General features: G+C 38.7%; 1 protein-coding gene across 1 annotated transcript in view; it reads left to right on the forward strand.

Moving 5' to 3' along the window:
* The first annotated feature begins 263 nt into the window (after positions 1 to 263).
* LOC139718704 (protein YIPF3-like) overlaps positions 264 to 18,795 on the forward strand; it is a 29,842-nt gene continuing 11,310 nt past the window's right edge. Inside the window, exons 1-9 of the mRNA XM_071630166.1 lie at positions 264 to 302; positions 3,706 to 3,912; positions 4,881 to 4,987; positions 5,821 to 5,866; positions 6,797 to 6,889; positions 7,630 to 7,761; positions 10,477 to 10,599; positions 11,989 to 12,112; positions 17,870 to 18,032. Of these exons, the coding sequence (XP_071486267.1) occupies positions 264 to 302; positions 3,706 to 3,912; positions 4,881 to 4,987; positions 5,821 to 5,866; positions 6,797 to 6,889; positions 7,630 to 7,761; positions 10,477 to 10,599; positions 11,989 to 12,112; positions 17,870 to 18,032 (1,034 nt within the window). The remainder of the gene's footprint in view (positions 303 to 3,705; positions 3,913 to 4,880; positions 4,988 to 5,820; positions 5,867 to 6,796; positions 6,890 to 7,629; positions 7,762 to 10,476; positions 10,600 to 11,988; positions 12,113 to 17,869; positions 18,033 to 18,795) is intronic.

An 18,795-nucleotide genomic window follows, 5' to 3' on the forward strand; every position in this document is an offset into this window, starting at 1 on the left:
GTGTGCATATTGTGTGTGCTCTTGTACTGTAGCTATTGCTGTGTGTTATCGAACCTCGCGCGAAGCAGATCAACAAAGAATAATAGGTTATCAGACATATATTGGACTTTTGAATAATTTTTTCTTTTTATTTTATCCACTGTAAATATTTTAAAGTGATAAAATATTTATATTTACATATGATTAGTGTTGAAATTCGCTCGATTGTCTTGAGCATATCATTATCTTCAATGAAATATGGAGTGAGCCTAATATGTGTCAACATGGCGACTTCCGATTGGTACTCGAAGAACGACGAAATGGTCTGTATTTTCTGCTTTTTCTCGTGGTTGTAAGTAGTAAGGACATCCAGAAAGAATTTGTAGTGATATTAGTAAGAAGGAAGAAATGGTTTTCTGTGCTGTCTTTCATGGTATAGTTATACCTCAGTGATTTGATACAATGCTATAAATACTAACTGGAGTGCCAAGCTGCCAAAGTTAACGTTGTTGGGAATGCCGGCCCATGGCATTGGAGTTGTACGTGTTTGTTATCGACAGTTGTCGGTCGTTCTCCCCGACAGTCGGCGACTCTTTCCGCTGCTTTCCCCCATCCGCTGTGGGCTTTAGTCGAACTTCAGACGCGTGGCGTGGCGCGTACACGTCATCACAGTCATGTCACACTGAGCTGAGCTGCGCTTACACACAGTTTGTAAATATGTTATTATGTATAGGTCTGTATAGACATCTAGAAGTTGTATACGGTTTTCTCTCTCTCTCTCTCTCTAATCTCTCCTCCCTCTCTTCTCTTTTGCATGATTTGTTGTGACTGTCTTTGTCGGTGTATTCCCCTGCGCTGCGTGTGGTGCCTGGTGCCCTGGTGATGCATGATGTGCCTGTGGCGTGGTGGGGTTGTTGTTCTTGTTTACCTCCGCCAAGGCAAGGGAGGAGGTTATGACATGTTTTCGTGACATTGGCATTGCTGATTTACCGTTGGTTTGTTGGTTTGTTTGTTTGTCCATATAGATTCTATGTGCAAAATAACTTTAAAAATTGCGCAGGGATTTGGATGAAACTTGCAAGAAAGGTTGAGAATGACACAAGTAACAAATGATTAAATTTTTAGTAGTAATCCAGAAATTTTTATGGATTTTATGAAGGATTTTCGATATTGTGGCAGGTACAGGCCAGTGGCAGTGCCGGCGGGGTCGATGAACTTTGGAGTTCAAGCTGTGTATTTTCTAAGTTTTCATGAGTGCACTAAAGTGCGTGCTCTAGTTTCTGTTGGGGCGAGGCGCGCATCTAAGGGTTTATGACGTAATAAAGGCTTCTTTATTGGGAAATCGGGCGATTTTTCAGGGAGTGGAAATCACAGGTCGCTATGAAAGAGCAAGATATTGTAAATTAGCTGCTTGGCGGAGGTCTGCGCTCTCAGAGTGCTTTTCTAATTGATTTGTGTGCGTGTTTTTTTTTTTTTTTTTTTTCAATTTCATTTTTCATTGTTATCATATTACATCAAAATTTTGTATTATCATTGTTTGGTTGTTTTTTTTGTGTATGATTCATGTGTCAAATAGACATTGCCCATCCTCTACTAACAAGTTACTAATAGATCTACTCATAGTGGTCATGCCATCTACATACAGCTACAGAGTAGGCCTTTTGTATGTGTAGGGCCTATAGTAGTCTTTTAATACAAGTTTCTGTAGTGTCTACAGTACATACACTACATGTACAAAATGCGGAATTCTGTTTTGTTTTCATTTTACTTTTCATGAGTGGTCACACATACAATTGATATTAAACACTCCCAGTGAACCGTTTTTCCTACAAGAGTGTACCTGATACCTTTATTTATTGGTTTTGTTGTTATTGTTTTTCTGTAGGTTGCATACTCACTCAAAAATGATGGTGGGGTGCACCACATACAGAATTTCTCTTATTTTCTTGTTCTTTCTTCTTCTTTTTCTATTCTTTCTTTTTTTCGGTTGTACCATACTGGCACTTCATGTAGGCCCTGCATTTGTTACTACATCTGTCATTCTCCACTGCTACAGTAGCTGCACAAACACAACATACTTGTACATTGTGTGGAGAGAGAGAGAGGGAGAGAGAGAGAGAGAGAGACAAAAGTGGCAATTAAATTTCAAATCTTCTGGTAAGTGGTATTTTATAAGCAAATCTAGAGTAGAATACTATAAGCAATGCATTTAATTAGGGAGGTACATACAGTACATACGTATGTACATTGGAGGGCCTAGTAGTACAATGTACACTTGTACATGTTACTTTATACCATATAACTACACGCAGCCGCTGTCGCGAAGCGACAGCGGCTGCACGTCTACTCCTTCGCAGACGTTGTCATTTTTCAGTGGTGGTTGTGCGACTCCTTCATGAATATCTTTTTTAATCGTGGAAAACTAAAATATAAGGAATCCCCGTAATCTATGATAATCATCCAATAATCGGTATGCGTATTTTTTTTTAATTACGTCACAAACCTACCGAAATCCGTCCTTAAAATCAGGTCTGTGAGCGTCCATATTGCTTCACTCCTCATCTTCTGCGTGTTATTGAATGGCAATCACTCTCCTATGCTACAACGTAGTTAGTCGGAGGTAGTCGGAGTGACGTCATATCATGAGAGCAGCACGCGCGGAAATACATGGTAGAAGACGACAAGCTTTACGTAACACACGAAACGCACGGGCGTACGTAAAATGCTAACACGGTATCTCGGGTTGAGCGTTCGTGGCTGTTCGTTTATTTTGTGAATCATCGCACAATCTACTCCGAAAAATTCAACAATAAGGTTTGGATACCAACAAAACACCAAATTCAACTCAACCATCAGCAACATACGATATAGGTGGGTGGTATTACTGTTAAAATCAAACAAAATAAAAGACATTTTTGTGGTCTTGCCGTCAAAAGCGACAGTCGTTTACGTACGTTTTAACACTATGTACATGTCGGACTGCTGTGCTGTGCACAGCGGTCTGGTCAGGCTACATACCATACAACATACTCACTCAGCCAGTATTGGCAATGTAAGTGATGAAATAAAGAAGATTTGCATTTACATGTAGGCCTACACTCTCTGAAAAGAAAAACTTAAATAAATTTATTAAAAAAAACATACAGTGTGCAGTGTAGACCTATAAAGTAGGGTACACATACAATGTACAGATTCGGATGTCAACTTAAAATACAATTTGTACAACTATAGTCATACATGTACAAAGGGGAAGTGAGTCAGAGACTATGCCCTATGTTTAATATACTTTCCTGATCAAACTAGTCAGTTTGTAATTTTGTGACTCTTCACTTGTTTTCACTGAAAGTATGAGAAGTGCAATTGCTGCATGTACATGATGCAACTGAGCTGAGATGGGTTATACTGTACACCAAACAATGAATAATTTCTACTTATTTGCATAAGGTCACTTTGTCAATCTATTGCAATGAAAAAAACAACAAACAAACGACTTAATTATTCAAACCATTACCTTTCTGTGTGTTTTACTAAAGTACACTGTCTAATTACTACACCAAACATAAGATGGACTAGAATTGCACATTTTGATGATCAATGTGTCAAAATCTTTGTCAAGCCAAACTGTGACCAGCGCTGTCAATTGTGTCTGCATGTTATATACATGTATATTATATATTATAAATAACAGATTATTTTTCTTCCTTCCTCTATCTATGATACTCTCAGCATTCGTCAGCAGTGATAGACCTCTCGGATGCAAACTACTTGGATGAGTCAGAGTCTGACCTCTCCCATGCTGTGCCGTCCCTGGTCCGTCAGCCCCCACAGCTGACCAATGAGGACGGGACAGAGGGGGACGAAAATTCCGGTGGGGACAGCCAGACAGGCAACGCTACCTTCATGGACGCCATGAGGAGCCAGATGGCAGACACGGTGGGTTTGGTGTCAGCTTTGTGTTGACCAATCAGAATTGGCCGTGAATGTGGTGTAAAGGTATCGCCTCTTGCGAGAACCAATCAGTTGCTGCGTTTGTTTTGAAACTTTTGAAAACTTCAGACCATATACTGATGTGTGCATGTGTCTGATTTCCAATCCATGCAGAACATCTGTCCTGCCGTTCAAAGTGTATTCATATTGCCTTATTTTGTGGGTTAGAATTGAATAGGTCATGCATTACAGTGGACTCCCATTATAACGAAGTACTCGGGACCGGCAGTTTTCTTTCGTTGTATCGAATTTTGTTATTTATAACGAACGAATAACCAATAAAAATACATAAAGTGGATAACGTTACGGCCCGAATTTTTACTTCGTTATAACTGGAATTTCGTTATAACCGTGTTTATTATTATGGGAGTGCACTGTACTATGAATCCTACTGGTAATGTGTTCTTTACAACTTTGGTGTCAAGAGATAAAGAAATACTTTGTCTTGAATATTGTTATCTTTATGATAATGGTAATAACTTTTTCTAATATCATCAGCATCATTGTTGTATCTTATATATAGTGTATCCGATAATATTGACCTACTTGCATCATGTAGTTGTTCCAGATTAAAGCTATTCATACTGTTGCAATGGTTCTTGATTCTTGATTCTTGATTCTTGATTCTTGATTCTTGATTCTTGATTCTTGATTCTTGATTCTTGATTCTTGATTCTTGATTCTTGATTCTTGATTCTTGATTGATTCTTGATTCTTGATTCTTGATTCTTGATTCTTGATTCTTGATTCTTGATTCTTTTGATTCTTGATTCTTGATTCTTGATTCTTGATTCTTGATTCTTGATTCTTGATTCTTGATTCTTGATTCTTGATTCTTGATTCTTGATTCTTGATTCTTGATTCTTGATTCTTGATTCTTGATTCTTGATTCTTACTGGACCCAAATTTTCTAGGTGTGGCAAGCCGGCAAGCAACAGGCTAGAAAGGCCTTTGACATCTATGGCAACATTGACATTCTTCGTCCATATTTCGATGTGGAACCAAAAGTGGTGGTAGCAAGGTAAATTTTCATCCCTGGTTACGTGAATTTACCATGTGAGAAGCACTTGAACAAGTTCTGTACCGGTACATCTGCAATTTTGGAAAAGACCATACAGATGATTACTTTTTTGGTTGTTAAACATTTTTGTGTCTTTATTTTCTTACTATTTGATATAACTTTATACATTTGATTCATATTTTGACTGAAAAAAAGCCAGACTCTGAAAAAGGGCCAAAGTACTGGCAGTATGTGTATGTATGTAAAATACCCTGGCAGTTTCCTCTCGCTGTCTTTCTGGCAAGCATGAAAAATGCTATGTGTACATGTACATTGTACCTCTAGACTACACTGTATGCTGCCCCTCTTTCCAAAGACGGACCCAGTTTAATGTCTGAGACTCGGGTGCATTAATCATTAGGGTGTGTCCCATCTAGATGTTATTTTGCTTGAAATCTTAGTTTCTCAATTTCAATTCACAACTTCCTATAAATGAAGACCTTCATTACACACAGACAAATTTTCATACACTGTATCAAATGTTACCATAATAGCAAATACTACAGCAATGACAACTCTGCCACCAATGCCATAGTTATTGTTGCAAAACCATTGATAATTCCAAGCAGTTTTGAAGTATTTTCTTGTTCTAAGTGCTGAGAAACCCAAGTCTTTTGTTAGTTTGCGAAGAAAGGACAAAAAAAAATACATGAGGTGTCTAGTGTTATAGATATTCATATATTGGAACTCATAATGTACAGTTCAAATGTTCATTGTTTATTGAGCAAATATACTTGTAGGATATGTTTTATATTTTACAACTATCAGATACATATTTTTGCTTTACCCTGCAGGTTATTGTTTTCTCTGGTTCCAAGAAAACTGACTGGCAATCCACAAGTAAGTAGAACCATTATCTTCACAGTTTTATATTCTCCCTTTCATTATTTTTTTTCTTTTTTTTTGTGGGGGGGGGGGGGGGGGGGGTCTTCTGTACTTCAGCTTTTTCTGGTTAATAAGCTACATATTGGGTGCTGAGGTAGGGTTGTACTTAACATGTATGTAACAGACCCCCTTTTTCTAAAGCATTTAGTTACACAAAAAAAGGTACCTTCTCCCATCCCAAAGTTCAAAGTATGTGTATATTTTCTTGTTTTTCCAATTCTGAGGTTCAACATAATTCCAATACAAAAAAATAAGGATGAGTCCATTTTTCCCCAAAAAAGTTTGTTGTCCCCGCCGAACGAGTTCGAGCGGGGGACTATGAAACGGGCTCCGTACGTGTGTGTGTCCGTGTGTCCGTCCATGTGTGCGTCCGTGTGTGATCAAAATCTTAAATTTGCTACTTCTCTGTCATTTGTGAGCCAATTTTGATTCTGTTTGCTTTATATGATAGCACTACATGGGAGCTTTGAAACTTCTACACAGAATTTCAGTCGTGACCTTTGACCTATATTGTACATTTTGCTACAAAATGCTACTCCTTCGCCATTTCTAACCCAATTGCGATTCCGTTTGCTTTATGTGATGGCACTAGGTGAGGGCTTCAAAACTTCCACACAGAATTTTGACCTTTGACTTCTTTGACCTTTGACCTTGATTTTTGACCTATATTGTACATTTTGCTACAAAATGCTACTTCCGGCGGGGACATATATTACGCACCGCGTAATTTCTACTTTTCCTTGTTTGTTTGTTTGTTTTCTTTTAATGAGTTAACCTTACAAACTATAATTATAGTACTGATCTTTTTTTCTTCTTCTTCTTCTTCTTCTTCTTACTATTGACCCCAGTGATATATCTATTTGAATGTCTGCTTGTTTGATACAGAAAGTTGTTGGTGAGCTCTATGGGCCCTTGATGAATGTATTCACCCTCATAGCTGTATTGCTGTATGGAATGAAAGACTCGGGGCATACTGTGGTAAGTAACGGAACTTGATTCGGACAACACCATTCATTGTTATTAGAAAATGGGTTCAAGAAATCAGAGTAGCCAATCAGAAGCCCTGAAGTGAGTCATGTGTGCACTCTGAAATATTTTCTTACTAACATGCACGGATGTGCAGTGTAAAGTGAACAACGAAAAATCATATCGGCATTATGTGTTAACCTGTAGTACAATTGGCGATTGCTTGGTGTAGCTGCTATCCTAGCAGTGTCGGCCATCCGTGTGTAGTTAATGTGCAAAGGGTACAGAGTATGTGTGCTACTGTACGTATAATGTCACTGGGACGTTAATACAGCATGAATCCAAACAATCTTCACGACATGTTCAATCATCTGTAGGACCAATCTTTAATAAAAGCGCAGCCCAATTGTGTTGAAGTACAAAGTTGTATCAGCTGAGATCATACTAAAAGCTTGTTCATGGACCCATTTATAAACCAAATAATGCACAGGTGTAAGTTTGTGACATTATGGGAGATGCAGTGCACCTGCCATACAAGTTCTTACATTATTTGTACATATTGTTTTCTCTATGAAAGACTAGGGCAAATTATGCTATGATGGGCTCAGATTAATGTTGCATGTGCAGACTTTATGTTCTGCTTTGTTTTTCTAAGCCTGGCTAGAATAAGAATAAAAAACATCATTTTTCCACAGGATGAATTCTTTGTATAAACATACATTGTCCCTATTTTCAAACATTTCTTACAACAGAAAGAAGGTACCTTGATGGGCTCGGCAGTTGGCGTCTGTTTTGGCTACTGGCTACTTGGATCCCTCATTTACTACACCACTTCCTATGTCTGCAATACTTTTATTACCTTCCTTCAAGTTCTATCATTGACAGTGAGTATTTTAATCAACTCTTACCATAACAGGATCTTAATGTGAGTCATGTTATCAATGACAAGTGTTTAAACTGACTTTTTCAGCTCCCATGTGTGAGTGTTTATCAATATTTTTGCACTGTTATTGTAATTTATTATCATTATTTTCATTCCTGTGTGTGTATATATACTTTGATATGTTTGATTACCTTCATTTTCTTGCCTCCTCCTGGTACACCTTTTCAGGGCTCACTGTTTGCTCAGCCCCCCCCCCCCCCCCCCCCCCTTCCCCATGCTGTTGCTATTTCACTCTTTTCCTTTCTTTATCCCTCTGTTGTTCCTTATCTTCTTTGATGTTGCCTCCCTATTCATCCTTTTCCTTCAGTGGTTGCCCCCTTGGTCCTAAGGATCATCACTGACCCTCCTCTGCCTTTTGTCTGTCCACCCTCCTGCTCTAATCCCCCTCCCTTTACCTGTAGGGCTCCTTGCCCATGACCTCCTACCCTCTCCTTTGTTTTCTTTGTTCTGTGTACCCAGCCTGTCCCTGACTGTTTTTGTTGTGTGAAGTCCTATATGTGATTGCTTTCCCTGCCTGTTTGTCATTTTGCCTCTGACTGAGATTCTGCTGTGGATCGAAAGCTCAGGCCCCTTTTCACTCCATTTTACTCCATTGGCTCGCCACTATTGGATAAGCAGTTTTCAGCAGCTTTTTTTGCTACACTTTAAAATATTTTTGCACGTATACTTCTCTTTTGACAGAGATCACATAGATCTACATTTGCTTTGTATCTGGCTTGCATGCATTTTATAGGGGGTGTAGAATAAAAGTCACTAGTTAGGATGGCTCTTTCTAAGCCCAAATACATAATTTCATTAAACATCATGCATAAAGATTAATTACATAAAACATTCACTCAAGATTGAACAACCCAAATACGTGGGCATTAAAGCAGCAACGAGCACAATGCAGTATACACTGAATTTTATCAGACACCTTCATGGTTTTAGTGTGTATTCAAGTTAAACCAACGGAACCAGTATAACGGCATAATTTGTAGCCAGTTTGCTCGCCCAGTATCTCACAAAGTCCTACTTTTTTCAAACTCCAGAGTAATGATACAAAAGATAGTCAGAAGTGAAAGTATACTTACCTTTTTTTTTTTTTCAACTCTGAATTATCCCTTACAGGGATGGGGTCCCTCATAGACATGCAAAATGCTCAAGTTTGCGGTCCTCGTTGTTGAGGCTGCAACAGGTTTACAAGCAAATATCGTTGGCGCACTCAGTCAGTGAAATGGTGAGGGTCAATGAATGATTGCTAGAAGACATCTCAGCCTTGAGTTGATTGGCAGTGGGGGGGGGGGGGGGGGGGGGTGGGGTGTCTCGTACTGTCCAAATAAAGTTTACTGCAAGCTTGCTCCAAATTCTACAAGTTGCATGCTGGCTCTGCAAAGTACCAAGTAGTCATTTGACTCTCCCCTGGATCAACCAACATTAGAGTTGGTTCTGAATATACAGCAAAGCATACATGAAATACCAATAAAAAGCATCTAATCAACTCCAAAATGATGGATGATGGTCTTTAACGTAGTTTTGCGAGGATGGAACTTCTTGTAGCTGCAAAAAGCCGAGTTTCTCCACAACAAAAGTATTGAAGTACAGCAGGTCTAAGAGAAACATGTCCTTCCACCTCACAGGGCTTGGGGAGAGAGAACTCCTGACTTGAGTATCAACCTTTAATAATACATGAATACAATCTTGCCCCCACTATCCCATTGTACTCATTTCCTGTGTCATACTAAAGATTTCCTGTCCACCATTCGAAAGCTTTGTTTAGAAAAACTGACCTTGAATGGTAAGGGGGGGGGGGGGGGGAACATAATACAAAGCATTTTTACAATAAAATTGTCTGACATGTTTGGGATCTTTGTGCAGCATCACAAAAAGCAAACTTCAGAGTAAGGTAAAACACAATCAGCCACTTTAAGTTGGCTTTCCATCTTTAAGTCACTCTCCAGTCAGTGCCACTAAATCCTCTATTCAAGAAGGGTAGCAGTTCCCTCCTTTGTTTAAATAACTCATTCATCCTCCTAGCTATTCACACTGTACCACCTTTGTTTCATAACTCATTGATCTTCCTTTGCTGGTCATAGTACTACACTGTACAGTTCATACCCACAACTATTGTATCTCAGTGATGAATACATTCCAGCCTTCTACATGTAGCTTACAATCTCAACAGATCGTAGGCTAGTTGTTCCACCATCCCTCTTGCTATAATTACATGTATGTTAAATTGAAACTCACTGTTCTTTGTGGCTGATTGGTGTAAAGTTGGTGTGCCTTCTGGGTTTAAATATTCTTTGGCCATACATCTAGTCAAGCTGAATGAAATTGTACTGTTGTATCAGTTGCTGCCGAGTCATACTGTTTTTATTTAATATTGATTTTGTTTTGTGACCCTGTTTTGTGACCCATAAGATTTTCTTATTTTCATTTAAGACAAGTGTTTACTTTTGTTTTGGTATATTTCTTGTTTGTTTAGGTTTGTTTTTTTTCAAGATAAAAGATAATCTTACATATGCCAATATCAATTGAATACAGAGTAGCTGCTATTGTTATTCTGTAATGCATAAAAACTTGCCAGAATATTTGCATTGTATATATACTCATTATACCCCTTTTTACCCCACTTTCATGTATCATGGCTTTATCTTGTTCTGACATTGTACAGGGTTATGCCATGTTCTCCTACTGCCTAGTCCTATTCATGGGCACAGCACTGCACAGCCTGCACTCACACACCCTTTTCTACGCCTTATGGGGCGTTCTTGGGGGTCTCTCGGCTGCTAAAATGGTGAGTACATCTTGCAAGCGTTATAGTATCATCTATTAATCCTCCCAGTCTCAGGAAAGGCCTCTCTGTTTTCATGCTTTATGTAGGTGCTGTATCTTTACGCTCATCAGGTTTGGACATATTTTGGATTCAACAATTTATCTCCTACTGAAATTGGTGTTAAACTTTTGATCTCAACAGGGTGGTCCATGAGGGGTTTTAGCATGTCGCTGCAACATGCTAAAATTCTTGTGCAACATTCTAAAAAGCCAGCAACATGCTATGCAACATCCTCAAGAATTTGCAACAAGCTCAAAGTAAAAGTTAATAACATTAACATTACAAAGTTAAGAACATATAAACATCAAACTACCAGGTACTAGATATTTGTGTGCAAAACATGAGAGAGAACACTGAATGTAAGCAGCACAAAGAGAGATAAGCAGCAAAATATTGTGTACTACGTACTCATCGTGTGTGCTCCGCGCGTATTCAATTTCTGCAATATTCTCAGATTCTGAGCTTGCAACATGCTAAAATTTCAAGTTGTGGACCACCCTGTCTCAATACACAATATTTACCTCCAGTATTTTCAGCTGTTGACACCACAGCCTTCATCAGCGGAATAATCTGTCTTTGTCTTGTCACATGACGGTCAATTTCAAATACAGATGAGCTTCTACTCTAATAATGAACTGCTTGTGATTGCTTGAAAGTGCTTCACATGACTGTATACATATTTTCAACTATTTCAGAATGTTCACATGGTCTGACATTCACATTTTATTTTTTACTATTTTTTTTCTTTACATTTTACATATAGTACACGATTGTGAAATGATGTCACCGATACAAACAGTCAACTCTCCCAAAATATAATTATGGGTATGCAGGACTCGTTCGTTAGCTCTGATACCCACTATTGGTAATTCTTGCGGTACCAAGGCTGCTACATTTTAACTGTCTGTGTGGCCACCGCCAGGATGCCGATTTCCTTCTCTCATTTAAATTTTTAATCAAAAATGTGAACCAAGTATGCTCTGCCTCATATAAGTCTCTGGTTCTAACCAGAGACATGTGAGGCAAAATTTAATTTCATGCCATTCTCTGTGTTTGGTTACAAAGAGTAAAAAGTTTCTTTCATTACAGTCATATAATGTCCATATGCTATTGCCTGTTTTTGGTTGCAGAACATGTTGCTGACAGGTGAAATACCTGGAGTAAGAAAGAGAAACAAACTAAACAATCATGAATAGTTTGATTCAAATTGACAATCTCATTGATAGTTATGCAAATGTATTTCACTTTGTTTTTTTATGTCCACACAGTTTAGATAGAAAAGAACAAATTAGGAATGCAATGTCATAATCGGCTGTCTGTTCTTGTATTTAAAACTTCTCCCATTTTCAGGTTATGGTTTATATCTCAAGAACAACAGCTAAATCCCAGAAGCTTGTCATCGCAGGGGTCGTGGCCTCATTACACCTGCTCTTCCTTCTTTATCTTCACTTCTCGTATCACAAGATAGTAGAAGGTAAGAAGAGAGACAGAGAAACATGGGGGGGGGGGGAGAAAGAAAAAAAGCCTTCATACAATGCTAGAAGGAAGGCATTCCTATTCATAATACATTGTACATGTAAAGTTCAGTGACCTGCACCACTTCATAGTTACTGTTATGCATGTTTGAATCACATTTCATCACTGAAATTCTTTGAAATCCCACTCACATACAGGAATAATGCTCAAGAATCCAATAAAACCATAAGCTCACCGATCGATATCGGAAATTTTCAGCTATCGTCACCAAACGCGAACGATGTGGAATGGTTGTGCCGCCCTAAGGAAGGGGCCCGCAACTCATCACCAGCGCTCCCATAGACAAAGCACGTAAAAGACGTGTGCGGGTGACCGTGATACTCCCATAGACATAACACATAAAAGATGCATGCAGGTGACTGTGATAATACTTATAACACATATTCCTAATTATATAAATTATAAATTTGATATTTTCACAAAAAAAAAAACTTTTTGGTTTTAACCAGAGTATGCTTGGTTGTGGTAACCCTGCCAAGTTTCAAGCATACTGAACACAGTCCCGAGCTCATTTTTGTTCAGTGCGCTTGTAACAATTTTAAGCAGGGTGGCGGTATTAGGGCCCCTGACGAGGTGCAGGCACCTCACTATGCTGCTTGTTTCCGTACAAGTTGCACATTTGTCAGTGATTAGTAGAAAGGCATAAACACTCTATACTTTCAGTATGCAAGTGGTTTGAGGTGCAGAAGGGTATAAAACTGTAGGATATATTTAGTGTTTTTTCACCTTTTGAGTGCTGCTTGGCGGAGTAACCCCATAAATTGTACACGCTGTTCAAAGTTCCTAGAGCAGAAAGGGCTATAAATGAATGTATTTTTCATTATCGTGCATACATCTAACCCATTACCTCCAGCAGTAATAGTTACGTTCAGACGGCAGGCCCTAACCTCGAGGTTAGGAAACCTCGAGGTTTAGCTCTTGCCCCCTAACTACGACGTGTGTCCACACGACGAATCGTAACCTCGAGGTTACGAAACTTCGAGGTTAAGCTTCTGCCCCCCGTAACTACGAATGGGTCCCACGCGATGTTAAAACCACAAAACCGGAAATTTAAGCCCACACTGCTAACAAGGCGTCTATTTATTCCTTAGTCCAACCCTGTCGGACTCGCTTACAGGTACTGGTACTCTTTTTCTCTGTCATAATATGCAGAGATAGCACTGCACTGATGACTTTATGCCTTTATGAAGATATTCGTAGAAAACATTTCTTTTTTAGCGTCGGAGAAGAATATAGAATACAGTAGCGAGTTCGACGTGTTCAGTTTCAGAGATCAAGCGCATGGGAAGAAAAGATGATGTTGTTGTGTCGTGCGTCATAGGTTTTTCACGTGTAGTGTATTTGTGGTGTACGTTTGGGAGGTTGACCCGGAAGCAGAGGGAAATTGTGGGGGGCTGGAGTTTACGGCGAGGTCACTCTTAACTTCGAGTTCGTTGTTTTTTGTGTCCACACGGTGCTTAACTATGAGTGGGGACCCCCCGCGGCTCGTGGTTAGAGCGCTAACCATAAGATTTCTCGTGGCTCGAAACATCGAGCAAACCTCGAGGTTTGCTAACTACGAGTGCGTCTTCACGGTCCCTAACTACAAGCTCTAACCTCGAAGTTAGGAAACTTCGAGGTTAAGGGCTCCCGTCTGAACGTAACTAATGATTCCCTTGAAAGGTTAATAGATTTCGCAGACATTATTGGGGCAAGAGGTTGGCATCTGCTTGGATACAGACAGCTTTGTGGTATGCAGATTTTTGGAACAAATCAATCATTTTGAGGGGTGGATTGCCACCTGTAATCCTGCTTAAACCATTTTTTTTTGGGGGGGGGGTGGAGGGAGGGGGGAGGGCAACTGATTGGCAGTGCATGTTGTTGAGGGTGTACATGTTTCAATTCAAATAACATCTGTGCCAAGCTACTGTAATCTGGTGACTCTGGCTGAGTTTGATTGGAGATCTTAAAAGCTGTTGAGGACACGGGCTGATTTTGTTACAACACGCATCTCCCATAGACACCTGCCTGACTATACTCGGGACTAGTCCTCAACAGGTTTTAGAAACATCCTCAAAAAGCACACTTTCATACGCACTTTGATTAAAACATACTCTGATTCATTTTAACAGTTGACCTCTCTCGGGTCAAATCCTCTTCAGAAGCCTTGCATTTATTGTGAGTTGATGAGTGACTCATTGCTTAGTCACATTATTACCTATAAGGCAGAGTCTCTGTAAAGTCCCAGGGTGCACAACCCACTCAAGGTTATCACATGTTCTTTGTGATCCTTGTACACACCAAACTGTTCCTTCGGTCCCCAAATGATACCCTTGGATTATAGGTTATGACAGTGTGAGGTAACCTTTCTCTTCTTTTTTTTTTCTTTTTGTCCTGAGTGTGTGTGTGTATGTGTGTGAGAGAGGTTTACCCTATACCCTCTGTGTGTCTGCCCATGCCTGGCGTACTGTATTTCTATAGCATATTGGTAGAGAAAATTACTTCGCTGCTTTTACTGTAAAACACAATGGTTTAGCAGCCTGAAATTTTCTTGAATTAGGGCCAATGGCCTTTTTCGCGGCATGAAATTTTCGCAAGTTGCCTCTAACATTCAATGCATATAGTGTAAAAACAAGAACTTTCGCTTGCATTTTAATTTTGCGAATCTTGGCTCGCCAGAAATTCTCAAAATTAAAATGCATGTGAACATTCCTCGTTTTACAGTATGTTATACAGTGGATGCAAATCTTAAACATTACTTTATATTTTATATGCCGTGTTGCAAATATTGCTGTAATGTACCGTCAAGTGACCAACAGGTTTTAATCCCTGGATCGTGTTACTACAAACAAATGAGGGCGCTGTTCAAAAGTAAAGTTGTGATTGATCTGACTGATCATTAAACTCTGTCAGCTTTCCTCACCGGCCTCATCAGTTTGTTCTTGGTGCAAAGAGCATCTACGCAAAACAAGAAAGAAACAAAAGTTTAACCCTAAAAAGACTGGGCTATTTTGGTAGCTCGAAAGACGGGGGGGCCTAAAGGGCCCCCCCTTAAGATCTCGGCCGTGGATCGCGTGATCGCCGCGGAAATTTGCACAATGGTAGTGTGCGATGTAATCTACAAGATCGTATATTCAAAGTTTCCAAAATAGTCTTCTTTTATTTTATTTTGATTAATTATGCTAATTTATGCGAGAAATCAGACTCTGATCTAAATTAGTAAATAAAGCTCCAAAAGTGCTCATTTATGGTCTAATTATTCTTTGTGGCATTCTTAACAAATGTACTTGAAAAAAATTTGGTATCAAAATTAATTTCTTATTTATTTTATTGTTTTATGAATTTCTTATGTATTTCTTTGGGTTTTTTTTCGACCTTTTGTTTTTGTTGTTTTTTTAACAAAATTTGTGGCAGACACTTTTTGAAGCATAATACACCTAAAACAAATTAATTTTAGCCATTTAGAGTAAAAATAAGCATATTTATATGAACCATGTGAAAAAACGCAATTTGCATTGACTTTGTACACAAAATCACATTTTTGAGCCATTTTCGGCCTCACGTGCATGTACAAAAAGTTATGTAACCTCAGAACCGTACCCCCGGGCGTCTCAAATTTGGTGTCAAAATGTGCGGGAAACTCGAAAGAAAAAAGTCATAGAGCATCGCGGTGAGAGCATTGCGTGTTGCAGAGTAATCGCGCAAAATGTTGAGGGGGGACCTTTTAGGCCCCCCCCCCCCCAGTCTTTTTAGGGTTAAGTAGTTCTGTGCTCTTGTCCACTTGATGTGGGTGGAATACAGCTTTAGAATTGAGATCATGTTTAAGGACCAATATTATCATTGATCAACACTCCCAGTTTGCCCAACACACAGCATCCCCAACATTATGTGTGGTGTAGAAAATAAATACTTTGTAATCGACAGTGTAGTGATGGATGGTCGATCTCTACAATATATTCCTAAAGTGTGTGTTTATAGCTATATTAGGTCTGAAATATGTGTACAATAAGTAACGTTGTCACTCTATTTTTGCCATAAATTGATCCCATTCTATTTTAGACCATATCACAGTGCAACATTAGATAGTTTAAAATCTAATCCCTGTGAGTGACACACATTCAGAATGTTTATGAGTGTGTGCCACATCAAGACTGTGCAGAAGTGCAGGTTACAACTACAAGTCTGTACAACTGTATGCAGTGTCATATCAGTACTTTAATTTTGTATCATAGTCCATTCATGCATGCTTTTGTTTGTTTTATATTTTGCTTTTCAAAGGGTTATGAAACATGTTCATGAATATACGAATACTCCTGTACAAAAACAGTCATTTTCAGTTATGAGAAATCAATGAAATTATACTTGTGAACACTAATTATAAACAATTATATTCAGTTATAGTAAGTCAATCTTTTATTGACCTGCATACATGGTTAACTTCAGTGTGTTTTGATTTTAGCTGTGCAGTTCTAGTCACTTGCACTCACATCCTGCTATATTCCTACTCCTGCTGTGTTTTTGTGGTCAATGTAATATGTTCAGGTGTTTAAACAAGATGTCACATGTGCAGCTTGTAACGCTTCTTTCTAGAGCTATAATCATGAAGGTATGTGCATTTCTTTAAATTTCAGGATCCCAATATAATTGCGAAATAACAATGATTAGTCTCATACCTTTGAAGACAAATGTATTTGATCAACAGTGCATGTTATAACTTCATGCCATTTAATCCATACAGTGTATATTAACATCCACATTTTAGGAGTTAGAATGTAACTTTTCTCACAGTATTAGGCTTCTTCCTAGATATGTTTCAAAGATATTTATTTTATTTATTCATGTTTGCCTATTAAAGAATGAAACTAAACTACTAGTACTAGTAACATAATTGCTTTGCTGAAATACAGTTAGTGCCTTTGTATACAGTGATCATTTGTACTACATGACATCTTGTATTAACATATAGGTTACACACATTTCTATCATGTAGCAAATCACTGACAACTATTATGCAATTTGCTTATCTCTCTTTTATGTACTACCTCTTTAGCCTTAAAGTGATTGAACATTATTATAATAACTGGAAATACATTGTCCATGATTGTATGCATCCCTCTCTGTCTGCCAAGTATCATTGAATGATGATGTTTCATCAACTGACAAGCTTTGTAGGCACAGACGTACAAATGTAGGTCTATTAGTAGAATCTACAGAGTGGTGATCTGTCAGTGCGCTTCTTGTTTCCATCCGTTCCCATGGTTACTTATCATGTATTCAACTCTTTACGTGTGTGTATGTGGTATTTTTCTGTTTATTTTGGTTTGTGATTGTTTGCACTACATGGAGGTGACTTCTGTGAAACCCAAAATACTGATCAAACAAAATAAAGTATTGAGGGTATTCTTTTATGGTGTTTGCTTTAATAAATCCATAAAATACAGTTGTACAGTAGACTGTGCTGTCAGGTATAATGTATCTCAAGCTGACGTCTACTCAAAATCTTTATGATATCAATTACTTGTATGTTTTGGTCATGCTGTAGTTTTCTCAAGTTTTATGCAGTTATCCTTCAAAAACTGTTTTCCAACATGTGTCTAACTCCATTGCCCTTGCATACCAATCAGATAGAACTGAATGGTCATGTACCATTGGTTAGAGCAGCCATGCTTTCAATACTAACACTTTCCTTGCTTGTTGATCTGTGTGTGCGTTGTAGAGCTGACTGTTGCCCTTGCGGCAGATGTTGTAAATGGCGGCGGCGGTGGCGGCATAGAAAACCTCGTCAATCGGGAGGTAGATGAGGTCGCTGACCATCCAGAAGTAGATATACACGTAGAAAACCCCGCACACGCAGATGCTCAGATCCTGGCTGCGAATGTGTATGTACATGAGTCTGACTACTACGCATTTTCCGTTCATATCGCATTTCAACATAACAACATACTGCTGCCTTTACCACTCTACTATTGATCTCTGTTCTGTGGGGGAATAAAATGCATGCCGTCTCTGCATTGATCATCTATATTGTATTTCCCACTTGACTCTCTCTTTCCATATGGAAATATTTGAATAAAACATTTTGTCGTATTTTTTTTCATTTTTCGGTATTAACAAAGTCATTGAGTTATCTTTTCATTTCTTTTTCATTTTCATTGCAAGTTTGACTTTTTCTAATGCGGTTTGTCAAGAACATCTTTCCCTTAACCATATGTGACCCTGCATCACAAAACCAACAAAAAGTCGCCAGACATGGATTTTTAGTTAAGGGCAGATTCTGACAGAACAGATCAAGACTCTAAGCTTTAAAGTGATGTATACTCAATTTAAATGGACTCTCCTAACCTACCTAAATACTGGAAAGAAAGCACACTCTGGAAAAGTGTGAACTGAGAAAAGAGGCTCTGAAGTACAGGGTCTATTCAAGCCGCGCTAGCTGTGCGATGAAAGGGACAAAACACGGGATCTCAACTGGAGGAACAATTAAGGGATTATCAGATTAATCTGGAATTGAGCATGTTCTATTAACACTTTCTGTCCATGACTAATGCCAACTTTCAAAGCAGCAGCATTATCCTTTCAAAAGTTATTAGACTTGAAAGTGAAGAGTGTACAAAGTAGTCCAGGCTAGAAGGCACCTAACCT

The sequence above is a fragment of the Diadema antillarum genome, unplaced genomic scaffold (genome assembly GCF_040938485.1).
Source record: "Diadema antillarum isolate AM-2024a unplaced genomic scaffold, OU_Dant_1.0 scf00000099, whole genome shotgun sequence".
Classification (NCBI taxonomy): domain Eukaryota; kingdom Metazoa; phylum Echinodermata; class Echinoidea; order Diadematoida; family Diadematidae; genus Diadema; species Diadema antillarum.